Genomic DNA, 13245 nt, shown 5'->3' on the forward strand with positions numbered 1-13245 from the left:
CATTTAATATACAATGTCAGATAAAAAGATATTTGTTTTTCAATTATTAATCAGAAATCATTTTCAGTTTGTGATGAGTTCTTGCCAATGAGATGCAAGACCATGAAATATTTTACTTGAAACCCGGGACAATCACAGTGTCAAACTGTAATAATGAGTAATCAAAGCGTATAAATGAATTATGATTTTTTAAGACATTTTAGACTTATTTTATTCCTTGTTCTTTCTGACAACGTATGCAACGTACACACAAAAATTAACAAAAGGAAAATGGTTGTATTTGTATATTTAGGAATCGTTCCTTATATGTAACCATACAAGAATATTAATCCTTTTAAGATCCACTACAATCACAAAACATGCGAACCATTTAATTTGACCAGATGATAGACAATTTAGGAAAACTTACAAAAGTGGAAAGTTTCATTCAGATCTACACTGTAGGAGTTTTTACTATGCGCAAAGTCTTTTTTTTTAGTTTTACTTCGTAAACTAGGCACATGCAAGACATTTTTCAAACTGTTTCAGTCCTGTAGAACAGTACAATTAGATTTCCTGTAGAAAAGTAAAATCATATTTCGGTTTCTTGATACTGAATATTTCAATTCGCAGGCTCTGTCCCATACAAAGTAACACAATAAATCTGTTACTGGTTTCTTATCCTAAGAAATTTAGTGATGCGTTTGTTTTCTTTCCTGATTTCTCGTCAATTCCTTCAACTTGATTTTCTGTATCGCTAAATGTTAGTAATATCTTGACAGTTCTTGAAAGATCTACGTCATGATCTTCTAGCGGTATAATAATTTCTCCAATTAAAGTGCAATCTTCTGCATCAGTATACATCGGACTTTCAGCCTCTGATGCATATACCGGACAGTATATGTTTCTCTGATCTCGATTTCGTGGTGAGAATATGTCTTCAAAACATTCGCCCATGCTAACTGTTTGTCCCTTTTCAACATATTTACTAAATAAATCGAGGCAGTGGTCTCCTTTATCCGTTCAAATTAATTTCTTTTGATCATGAACTCCTGCAATGAATTTTCTTGAACATCCAACTCCATACGTGTATTTTAAAATCCTTTCTTTTACGAGCTGAGGACTGTGACCGTATACCAAGGCCCCACGAAGTATTGTAGAAGATGCTCCAAGCGGTATAACAACTTCAACGTCTTTGAATGTGATCTTTACTGCATGTTGTAGCATGGGAGATTCCGAGTACCCCCCAACCATCAGAATTGCTCTAACGCTCGTGTCCTTCATCAGCGTCTTCAGGTGATCAGTTGTTAGACTGACTGACTCTTTAAACAAATTCTGGAACACGCTTGGTGAAAACTTCAATTTGTCTCCTGAAAATGTGACATTTTCTGCATATTTTGTTGATGCAATGGCTGTTGACAGTTTTAGCTCTTTTCTTTCTTCAAACATATTTATTAACGAAATAGGAAATTTCATACTTATTTTTGCTGTTTTGTCAAGGGAAATTCCTCTTTTCTTTACCTCAAAATCTCGCCAAAGATCTAGCCAATCTTCAGTGTCTTCATTTTTGAATCTTTCGTATATATCTTGACCAAATATATCTGTCAAGAGTGTTTTAAACGCGTTGTCCACTGTTGTTCCACCCCAACCACCACCACTAGCTGACCTGACCTCCTTTAATCCACCAGGAACTACCTCATGAACAGTTATATCTATCGTACCACCTGAAAAGTTGATATTTTTGTAAATCATTTCAGAGACTCAGTATCAACCACATACTAATATTTTGTTAACTAATTACTTGTAAATAATATGCCCAGATCCGAAAAGTGTTAACAGTTTTTTTTTCAGTACATTTGAATAAAGCAACCTTCGTGCAACTAAGAGTATGAATATCTCGAACTTATAGGTTTCAATTCATTATTTAAAGATTTTAATCTTACTAAGTGAAGAGAGACCATTCCCATAATTGTGTGCTGAAGGAGATACTCACTGCCAAAATGCAACTGAATGCTAAACACGCAATGTGTTAAAATTTAGAAGTTCAGAGCAGATCAAAACATTAATCCAGATGACTTTGCATCTACATTGTACTCGTTAATGCCTAGTTAAGCTCAATAAAAATCCATTTTGAAGTCCTTCTCAGTTCCCTTCCGTCTGTTTGTCCTCCCGTCAGTCCGCCAAGCTCCTCGCAGCGGTTATCTTCCCTTGCGTAAAGGGAGGTAATCGCGCGGGGAGTTTGTCAGTCCGTCGGTCCAGAAAGAAAACTAAATAAGGTATACTAAAAACTTTACTAAGGAGAGAACATGCATGCCATCTAATTTTAATGCTACGTAAAACATTCTGGTTGCTATGGCGAATAGTCATTGAAATATGATGTAGAAATGACTTTTTTCATATAACAGGGTTCATCTATGAATCAAACATGTGAATGAAGTATTGCCATGCAATACAAAGTCCCCTACTGGAATGCACCTAATTTTCACTACTGCAGTATAACATAATGACCTGATATCTGTCAATGATATATAAACAATACTGTACTATATATACAATATGTTATAACAAAACACCTGGATTAAAATTTGCATATAGAAACCTATAGTTGTTTTCATATGGGATTTTTCGGCCGATTATAAAAACGTTACCATATAAGTTATTTATAGTAACAATAAAGGAAAATAAATACTAAAAATACTCTATATAATATAAGTCCATAAGAAACTCTACCAGGCAGAGATAGGTCAAAATACACCTAAAATTGGATGTAAATTGCATGTTGTACCACAGAAAAGTGGTCTCGATTTTTCCCTACGACAAATAATAAAAAAATTACAATATGATCTGTTTATAGTAACAACAAAGGGAAATAATTCTAAACACAAGGGTGCCTCATGGTGGTGAATATTTGTGCCAAGTTACATCAAAATATCTCAATGCATGAAGAAAAAATGCTCCGGCCAAAGTCATTCTTGAATTTGACCTTTGACCTGTATTTATGACCTTGACCTTAGACCTAGGGACCTGGTTCTTGTGCATGACACTCCGTCTCAGGTGGTGAACATTTGTGCAAAGTAATATTAAAATCCTTTTAAGGATTGTTGAGTTACAGACTGGACAAGAAAAAAAGCCTGCGCATGACAATCCGTCTCAAGGTGATGAACATTTATGCCAAGTTACATCAAAATCCTACCATGCATGAAGAAAAAATGCTCCGGACAAAGTCATTCTTGTATCTGACATTTGGCCTCTAAGGGTGACCTTGACCTTAGACCTAGGGACCTGGTTCTTGTGCATGACACTCCGTCTCAGGTGGTGAACATTTGTGCCAAGTAATATTAAAATTCCTTTAAAGATTGTTGAGTTACAGATTGGAAAGGAAAAAAGCCCTTTTGGCCTTTTACTTCCATGTGTGACCTTGACCTTGCAGCTAAGGGCCCGGGTTTTGTACATGACAGGTTGTCTCATCCAGGAGAATATTTGTGAAAACTGATATTTAAATTCTGTTTTGCATGACAAAATTATAGACCGGACAGGAAAAAATCCTATTGACTTTTGATCTCCAAGTGTGACCTTGACCTTTAAGCTAGGGTTCTGGGTGTTGTGCATGATATGTCGTCTCATCATGGGGAACATTTATGCCAAGTTATACTGTTTTTTCTTGATGGATGGCAGAGTTATGGACCGAACAGGAAAATAGCCCTGTTGACCTTTGACATCCAATTGTGACCTTGACCTTTGAGCACAGGGTCCGATATTTGTGCATGACATGTCGTCTCATCATGGGGAACATTTGTGCCAAGTGATATTAAAATCCCTTCATGAATGACAGAGTTATGGACTGGATACGAAACAGATCCTGTTCATGCCATGTTAACATTTGACTGCCAAGTGTGACCTTGACTTTTGAGCAAGTGGTCTGAAAGTAGTGCATGACACATCGTCTTATTATGAGGTACATTTGTGCCAAGTAATATCAAAATCCCTTCATGAATGGCAGAGTTATGGACCGGACAGGGAAAAAGCCCTGTTGACCTTTGACCTCCAATTATGACATTGACCTTTGAGCTAGAGGTCCAGCTTTTGCGCATGACACGTCGTCTCATCATGGGGAACATTTGTGCCAAGTAATATTAAATTCCCTTCATGGATGGCAGAGTTATGAACCGGACACGAAATTGCGGACGGACGGACGGAAACGCGCATTCCTATAGTCCCCGAAACTGGTTTCCAAACAGTAGGGGACAATTAAAGCAAATACCGGTATGCACGTTATTTTGTTTTATCTGTTTTGCCACCTCAGTCACAAAGCTTGATTCTTTCATAAAGTGTAAGAGATGTCTTCATGAGACTTTGTTCATATACCGATAGATAGAAGAAAATAAAAATATGCAGAATATGTTTATAACTTGTTTGCTGTTTAACTATTGACGAATCCAAGCACAAAAAAATCATGAATTCATAATGTCATAATGGCTCGTGTTAAGCATAACATTTCGACTTTACATTGACGTTTGTGAAAAATGTGTAGCTTACGAGATCATGTCCGACATCCATTTAATTTCTTTAGCCATTTAGCGTATTTGAATAATCAATGCGCTACTGACCCTTACTATATTTGCAAACTCATAAAAGGCGCATAATTATGTATGATATATGAGGGTTGGCCCAATCAATTTTAGACTCCTGGAATAAAATTGTCGTCCAATTACAATCATTTTACAAATATGTATATTTCATTTATTACAAAGTAAATATAAGGCCACACCAAATAGAAAAGTTGTCCATCAGATTTTTTTTTCTGAAAAAATTGAGGCGGCGAGCGAAAAAATAATTTAAATATTTTTTTTGTTTTTAAGAAAACCAGGAGCGAGCGAAGAGCAAAGAAATATATTTGTCTTGTTTTGGCTCTCGATTAACTAATAAAAACCTTAAAATAGAATGTACAGCCCTTTTACTTAAAATAATTCACCAGGGATTGAGAAAACATGGGTACATTTTGGTTTGGGTACGTTTTGACCTGCAGGCGCACAACAAAGCAAACTCGTGAAAAAAGGTAATAACATTGGCATGTACAGTACAATTTGTAATAATGTATGTATTTGAAAATGCTGTTAGAAAATATGTAATATACAAGAACGCATTTAACCTGTTTACTGCTATGAAAATTTAGCTCGACTTTTCAAGTTTTCGAAGTTTTTGATAAAGTCAAATATCTCTGTTACTATTAGAGCATTTGACTTGAAACTTAAAATGGTTATTTACTGTCAATGTTTACACCAGGAGAAACAATCCCCATAACTCTGATTTGAATTTTGACAGAGTTACGCTCCTTTTAACTTAGAATGTTTTTGTTAAAGTTTTATATAACGTCCAATATCTCTGTTACTTTCAAAGCTATTGACTATTATGCCCCTTTTACTGGCAAAGCTCTAATTCAGAGTCAAGCACTGAGAAAAGTCGAGCATGCTTTAACGGACAGCTTTTGTTCTAACTAGCAATAACCACAGGAAAGATAATGCCTGCAAATACTTGATTCAGAATTTCCGAAAAAAATGTGTCCACAAAAAATTGGAATGCTTGATTTTACTTTTAAACCTAGCTTATTGTGTTGCATGTAGGGTATCTTAAATACTGTATGATTTTTAAGACAGGAAAGTGTGCATATTGGAAATTATACACTGCGTAATCTCTCTAATGAAACTAGGGAAATCTTCCTTTCTTGTATATAAAAAAATAAAAACACTATATAAATCTTTCATCACTAAATTTTATGGTCAAAAGAACAATTGATTTGTCATTCATACTCATACAAGTGTCCAAAAACATAATTTTCATCTTGTAATTAAAACTAAAAAAAAAGTGGTGGTTGTTGCTATTCTAACTTTAAACTTTCTTAACAGATTGAATTTGCTGAAATAAAGTCTCAATTAAGGTCTGAAATGGAGATTAACGTGCATTAACATTATTAGTCCCCTACTGGTTGAAAACCAGTTTTGGGGACTATAGGAATGCACTTTTCCGTCATTCCGTCATTCCGTCCGTCCGCAATTTCGTGTCCGGTCCATAACTCTTTTATCCATGAAGGGATTTTATTATTACTTGGCACAAATGTTCCCCGTGATGAGACGATGTGCAAAACCCGGATCCCTAGCTTAAAGGTCAAGGTCACAATTGGAGGTCAAAGGTCAACAGGGCTTTTTTCCTGTCCGGTCCATAACTCTCCCATCCATGAAGGGATTTTAATATCACTTGGCACAATTGTACCTCATAATAAGACGATGTGTCATGCACAACTTTCAGACCCCTAGCTCAAAGGTCAAGGTCACACTTAGTAGTCAAATGTTAACATGGCATGAACAGGGACTGTTTCGTGTCCGGTCCATAACTCTTTCATCCATGAAGAGATTTTATTATTACTTGACACAAATGTTCCCCATGATGTGACGACGTGTCATGCGCAAAACCAGCACCCCTAACTCAAAGGTCAAGGTCACAATTGGAGGTCAAAGGTCAACAGGGCTTTTTTCCTGTCCGGTCCATAACTCTCTCATCCATGAAGGGATTTTAATATCAATTGGCAAAATTGTACGTCATAATAAGACGATGTGTCATGCACAACTGTCAGACCCCTAGCTCAAAGGTCAAGGTCACACTTAGTAGTCAGATGTTAACATGGCATGAACAGGATCTGTTTCGTGTCCGGTCCATAACTCTGTCATTCATTAAGGGATTTCAATATTACTTGGCACAGATGTTCTCCATGATGAGACAACGTGTCATGCGCAAATCCCGGAGCCCTTGCTCAAAGGTCAAGGTCATACTTAGAGGTCAAAGGTCTAATTCAAGAATGACTTTGTCTGGAGCATTTCTTCTTTATGCATGGAGGGATTTTAATTTAACTTGGCACAAATGTTCACCACCATGAGACAAATTGTCTTGCGCCAGAACCAGGTCGCTAGGTCTAAGGTCAAGGTCATACTTAGAGGTCAAAGTTCAAATTCAAGAATGACTTTGTCCAGAGCATTTCTTCTTCATGCATGGAGAGATTTTGATGTAACTTGGCACAAGTGTTCACCACCATGAGTCACACTTTTTTAGAATTACGTCCCTTTGTTGTTACTATAAATAGATTACATTGTAACCTTTTAATTACTGGCCTTAGGGAAAAATCGAGACCACTTTTCTGTGGCACAACATGCATGTTACATCCAATATTTAGGTGTATTTTGATCTGTCTCTACCTGGTAAAGATTTTTTTTTTTTTTTTTTTTTTAGGATTAATTTCACTTTGTTGTTACTATAAATAACTTTTATGATAACTTTTTGTATAATAGGCCAAAAAAAATCCAAATGAAAACAACTGTACGTTTTTATATATGCAAATTTTAATCCAAGTGCTTTGTTATATTATATTGTATATATAGTACAATATTGTTTATACATCATTGACAGATATCAGTTTATTATGTTATTCTGCAGTAGAGAAAATTAGGTGCCTTCCAGTAGGGGACTTTGTATTGCATGGCAATACTTCATTCACTTGTTTTACACGAGGACTGGAAAAATTGAAGATCTAAATTGGTCTGAACACAAATCATAATGTAAATTTCTTACCCCACCCACTTTCGTATACAAATGCTGATCATAACAGAAAACAGAAAAACGAAATGCATCAGTACCAAATTTACCCATACCAAATTATGTAGACTGATGTTATCAAATAAATTAGTGTGTGTTTTCATTCAATTTTCAATGAAATATTAATCCGATTTTTCAGATTCAGATTTTATTGAAAGCCTTGTCCTCTTAGAGGCATCGGGCCCAAAACAGCATAACAATTAACACAAATGGCAAGACATGTCAAACTAAGAGATCATAGAAACATATACAATAAACATAGACATCTGAGCCAACTTAACAACAGTTTTTGAGTTAAATATAGTCCTTGTTGAAAATTTTGAAAAGAGCTAATTAGAATTTTTTCATAATGTGTATACAAAAAACTGCTAGCTTAACAAGTATGTCACTTTCAGTATTATTCATTAACATTGATAACTTGATTTGGATTGGTAACAAAATCTGTCGAAATGTATTTTTTTCTTTCTTGCTTGAAATAGTCACAACAAAACAAAAAGTGAAATTCATCATCTAATGAATTAGTATCTACAAAGATTACAAGTTCTTTGTTCCATTGGGATATTGTAAAATCTACCCTTTTTAACTGGGAGTTTATGATTAACGCATCTGTAACGAAACAACGTTTTGGCTAAATTATGTGGTAGAATGTCTAAGTATTTTTTCAAAAACAAAATTATCTTTAAACATTCTATAATTCAAACATTTACTGGAATTTTAAATATTACTAGATCTATGCCAAGATTGCATATATTGATCTTTGAGCCTAGTTTTCACAATTTTCTTAAACATTACAGGAGAGTTCGCAGTATTATTCTACCAGTTGTTTGATAAACCAAGTGAGTCCAACAAATTATGAACAAACTTTAGCCAAGGTAGTTTAAGATCATTATCACAATAAAGCTTATATGAGGTATCGTACAATATATGACAATTTTTGTCTGGTTTGCTATTCAAAATCTTATTCCAATAACAAAGAACTTTGTGGCAACTCAATTTGGTAAACATGCGAAGAAAATTGCGTAACTGCATAAAGGGAAATACTGTAATGCAACTAAATACAAGTATCATGATATGTTATAGACGAAATGTATTTATTGTGATTTAAGTCCAATTTAGAATAATCTGGGACTGGAATTATAAGCATTTGTACTCTGTTACGTCCGTTAAAAGTAGCGCACCAACAAATTTTGGCTTGATTTATTTCAGTGAGGCGAGCGCAATCCAAAAAAATGTTTGTAAGTTTCTGAAAATATACGAGCGGCAAATCCGATGAACAACTTTTTAATTTGGTGAGTCCTAACTTATTTTCATTATACAGTTATTGACTTATGTTGAGGTTAATATGTTACGGACCTGTAAAATGATATTGACCGAGGACGCAGCTTTAACTGAGGTCCGATACGTGTGAGCATACCATAAGGCGCAATAATTCGTCTTTAAACTGTTACAACAACACATAGTGTCAGAATTCCGTACATTCGTTAGCGTAAACCATTCTGAAGTAATGCTGCCAAAGTTCAAATAATTTGTTTCATTTTGCATTCGAGTGATCAAACACATGATGTAAAAATGACGACCTCGGTAACAATAAGTCGTCAGCTTCTGTGTGAAATTCCATATACTCTTGAAAGGTATAATAGATCTAGTACTAAATAAGTAATCAAGCAGCACTTCGGATAATGGCGGAAAGATAAAATTCTCAATTTTTCCCACTTGAAGTGACATTTTCATATAAGCCAGTCTGTTGTTTTTTTCAGTTTGGACTTGACATTTTGGTAGCATTTTCAAGGAAATGTTTTGCATTTATAGAAATGTAAACAAACCCTATTACACATCTGTTCATACCCACATTTTAGCTGTCAGTTTGGAGGATACCTAGCATACGAAAAAATCTCTGTCAGAAGATACATGACCCCTATTTTTCTTGGTGTTTTTGTTTTGGTTTATAGGTCATTTGAGAACATAAGGCTAGTAATTCTTTTTTAAAATGCACTGGCTATATGTTACAGCTCTCAGAAAATTATTAATAAGAATGCGATGATTTTAATATGCGGTAGATTATATGATTCTTTCACTGGTTGTAAGTGCAGATGGGAATTTCCGGCCTCGAGGGTAACTGTTTAGGCGGTAACGAGGCTCCTGCCGAGAGCCGGATATTCCCATCTGCACCTATAACCAGTGACAGAATATTTTTCTTGCATACCGATTTCAAAAAGTAATAATAAAAATAAAATCAATCGAACGGTTTTATATTTAGAACTATTTCTTATAGCAGCGTATTTAAACAAAGCGCGGGATACCAACGTCCGTAAACAGGAAAGACGTCATGACGTTTCAAAGACAAATAACAATGTTTAGTTCCGGTTTTGTTTTATCAGTTGCAGCGAAACGTTATGAGTTTTTGAAAAAATAACGTGTTTTGAATCGGAAAATATACTATCAGGAACAAAGAGGAACTGTCAAGATATTGGATTTTTATTCAGTCATTTACAGCAAGAGAGTAGTAAGATGGATTTTTCCAGCACCGGTAAAAATACCGGAAATCCCTGTCTGGTATGCAAGAAAAAAGACGTCGCAGACGCCGACAAAAGGCAAATGCGAGAAACATCAGAAATTACAGGATGCTGAAGCTGTATAACTGTGCAATACTTTAAATGTGCCTATGAGTTATATATGTCGCGTGAGTATGCGTGAAAGGATACACATTGATATATGCGGTTAACAGTAATGATGTTACGCCGCTATGTGCTAACATCATGTAGAATCATAATGCTGAAAAACATTTCATTGTTTTCCTAAATGTCCTGTTAAATGACTGTAAAAACCTCGCGAATTAATGTCGGTTATTTTCCTTGTTATTCCCAATGTCTACAATTTCATAGGACATTCTGAATTAATCTGAAACATGTACAAACATTTAATTGATTTTACCTCCAGCATCAAGCACAATGTACTTTGTGCCATCAGGAAATATCGCTAATGGAACTTCCTTATTGTCAACAGTTGTGTCTATGGAAAGATGCCGGCAAAACACTGAAGCAGCCTCGGGTTCAAGAGCGATAATGAGATTCTCTGTTTTAATACCAGCCTGTAATATGTATATATATATAACTAAAAAGCTTCACGTAGGAAAATGTGGACTCAATAATATATTCACGTGTTTACAGTTTTCACAAGAAGGTTGTTGTTAGCATTAAACTATAAAAAAACATGTGTTTCATTGACAAAGTTGCTGTCAATATATCAAAAAGAAATTAAAGCAACAGTTGTAAGCAGTAGTCAAAACGTTCCGGTTTATACTAGCTATCAAATATAAAATACGAAACTGTGATTAACTCTAGCAATTTACGTACGTAATCATTGTGTAAATACAATCTTTAACTAATACCTTCACAGCTGCCTCTCTCATGAATTGCTTGGCCCCATCAGTCCATATTGCAGGAACCGTTATCACCCACAATATCTCTTCACTACCAATTGTCCCAGCTAGTCTGTCATTTACAACTTTCATCATATCTTCAATTAAGTATTTTATTGATAGTGAGAAAACGTCCAAAGCCAGAAGTGAACGCCCCAATGCGTCCTCAAGTGTAACAGTACGGTCAAGTTTCTGGAATAATACAAGGAAATCAGATTGACAGAGGTCGTTAAAATCTTATCTCTTACCATGGTATATACTTGTTCTGTTGTATCCTAACATATAACTGAAGCATGTAGATGTTAATAAATATTATTTATAAAACCATCATGACCAACATAATTTGAATGTATTATAATTACTTTCAAATTTATACTGTTTATGTGTTATGGGCAACTTGGGGAAAATCCCGTATCGGTTCTGATTGCTCCAACAGTTTATTACTGAATACCTCTCCTAGTTTCTTGTGAAGCAGCATTTTAAATCTTTGAAAGTAGTAGTACTTTCCATGTTCTTCTTCAGCAGCCAAATCCTTGTATTCATTTTCAGCATCGTATCCAAAGGCTCTAAGTGTCTTCCCATCTGGATTGATCAATGCCACAGTCGGTGTTTTCTCTGTAGTCAGGGTGCCAGAGCCGGAGTGCCATTGTTTTACTGACGCTTTCGTGGGATCAGTCTTAAAATCGTTTTTGAAAGAAAACGCCCACCCAGAAAATGTTGTACCAAAGTCGATAGCAGCAACAAGTAGTTTTGATGATGCCTTTAGAGAAAAAAGTATATTGTACACAAATATATTTCATTCATTGTTTTCTATACAGGTAGTTAGCTTATTGTGGTGTACAATTCCAAAATCGTCAATAGGACGAGTGGCGGCTACTGCTAGAATAGTATAATAAATTATATACCTCAATTTTTTGAAAATTATATTTTGGTATATAAGCTTAAGTACAGCTGAATTGGAAGTGAAATTTTCAGCTCTTGTGCCTGTAAGTTTTTACTTTATCGTTAGTTTTTTTATAAGAATATCAGAAAGTCAATAATCTTTGTGTAAGTTGTATTCAATATGGCTACCGTATTGTTTCGTTCACATGTTTCAGGAGTGGATGAATTTTCAAATCCAAATTTATACATTTTTTTTTGCTTCAGAAGTCAATTTGTACGAAATAAGAGATGAGGACATAAGTTGTTCTAGACAGATTATATGAGTTTCATGATAAATAGAATAACCGCCAACTGTCTTTTGATACCAATGTTATCAGGCTCGGTAGATATGGGTGGGAGGGGTTCGGTAAACCTTACCCCTTCCAGCCCAAATCAATCTCGACCTGATACCACTGATATCAAAAGACAGTAGCCTATTCTTCTCTATTAGACTGTCGGAAGAAAAATAGTTTATTCGAAGTCTCATTCCCTTTTGGTAAACATATACTCCAATGTCTCAACTTTCGTTTTCATTCCTCCTTATAATATGAACAATTAATTAACACTTATGATAGGAAGTAAAACAATGTTTCTCTCAGCAATTGTGTTATCATAATTCATAAGTAGAAACTCACCATTTTTACTATATAAGTTTATCCAACAAAGCCATTTACCCTTTATTCACAAGGAAGTAAATTGTACTCGGTCTTCTACGAAATGTAAATCTTAACTGCGGCAAACAGGTAGATAACGTTCGCATGACACGTATCGTTGTTTATTTTGATATTACCCATTGCGTGATTAATATAAAATAAAAGATTAAAAGATTATCATGACAAAATGAAAAACTGTACACAAATGGACACACTTAAACTACATCTTACGTTTTGTGTATATGTATGATTCTTTTTGGTCTAAATGTAACAGTTAAACTGTATCGGAATCACGCAATCACCAACTAAAGGTTACTATCTGTATATACACAAGTGCGTTACAATAATTATTTACCTATTTAAATATTGCTGAAATCTTTTAAAGCCTTTTTGTCTAACTGTAACTAATTTTTCAAAGGCAAAATAAAAGTTTAAAAATATACGAAGAACAAACTATTTATAACAACTTGAAGGGCACGTAGGCTTTGTCGGAGGTGTTGCACATTTCAGTACCTCTCATGAACAGACTCATTTAAACAGAGTATGCTATTATTGTGCTTGGTTGTATTCCATGTTTCCTAAATATCTTTTTTTTTACAGATTTTATTATATAAGGAAAGGGAAAAAACAAGG

At 34.9% G+C, this 13245-nt stretch overlaps 1 protein-coding gene across 1 annotated transcript; it reads right to left on the reverse strand.

The window, feature by feature from the left end:
• Positions 1 to 269: 269 nt before the first annotated feature.
• LOC123544484 (heat shock 70 kDa protein 12A-like) lies at positions 270 to 12747 on the reverse strand. Its single transcript, XM_053534841.1, has 5 exons — positions 12595 to 12747; positions 11490 to 11798; positions 11009 to 11230; positions 10552 to 10708; positions 270 to 1703 (listed from the first exon to the last, which is right to left on the reverse strand). The coding sequence occupies exons 1-5, from the start codon at positions 12595 to 12597 to the stop codon at positions 1003 to 1005; spliced, it is 1392 nt and encodes a 463-aa protein (XP_053390816.1). The 5' UTR covers positions 12598 to 12747; the 3' UTR covers positions 270 to 1002.
• Positions 12748 to 13245: the final 498 nt, after the last annotated feature.

This window comes from Mercenaria mercenaria, unplaced genomic scaffold (assembly GCF_021730395.1).
Source record: "Mercenaria mercenaria strain notata unplaced genomic scaffold, MADL_Memer_1 contig_4159, whole genome shotgun sequence".
NCBI lineage: Eukaryota > Metazoa > Mollusca > Bivalvia > Venerida > Veneridae > Mercenaria > Mercenaria mercenaria.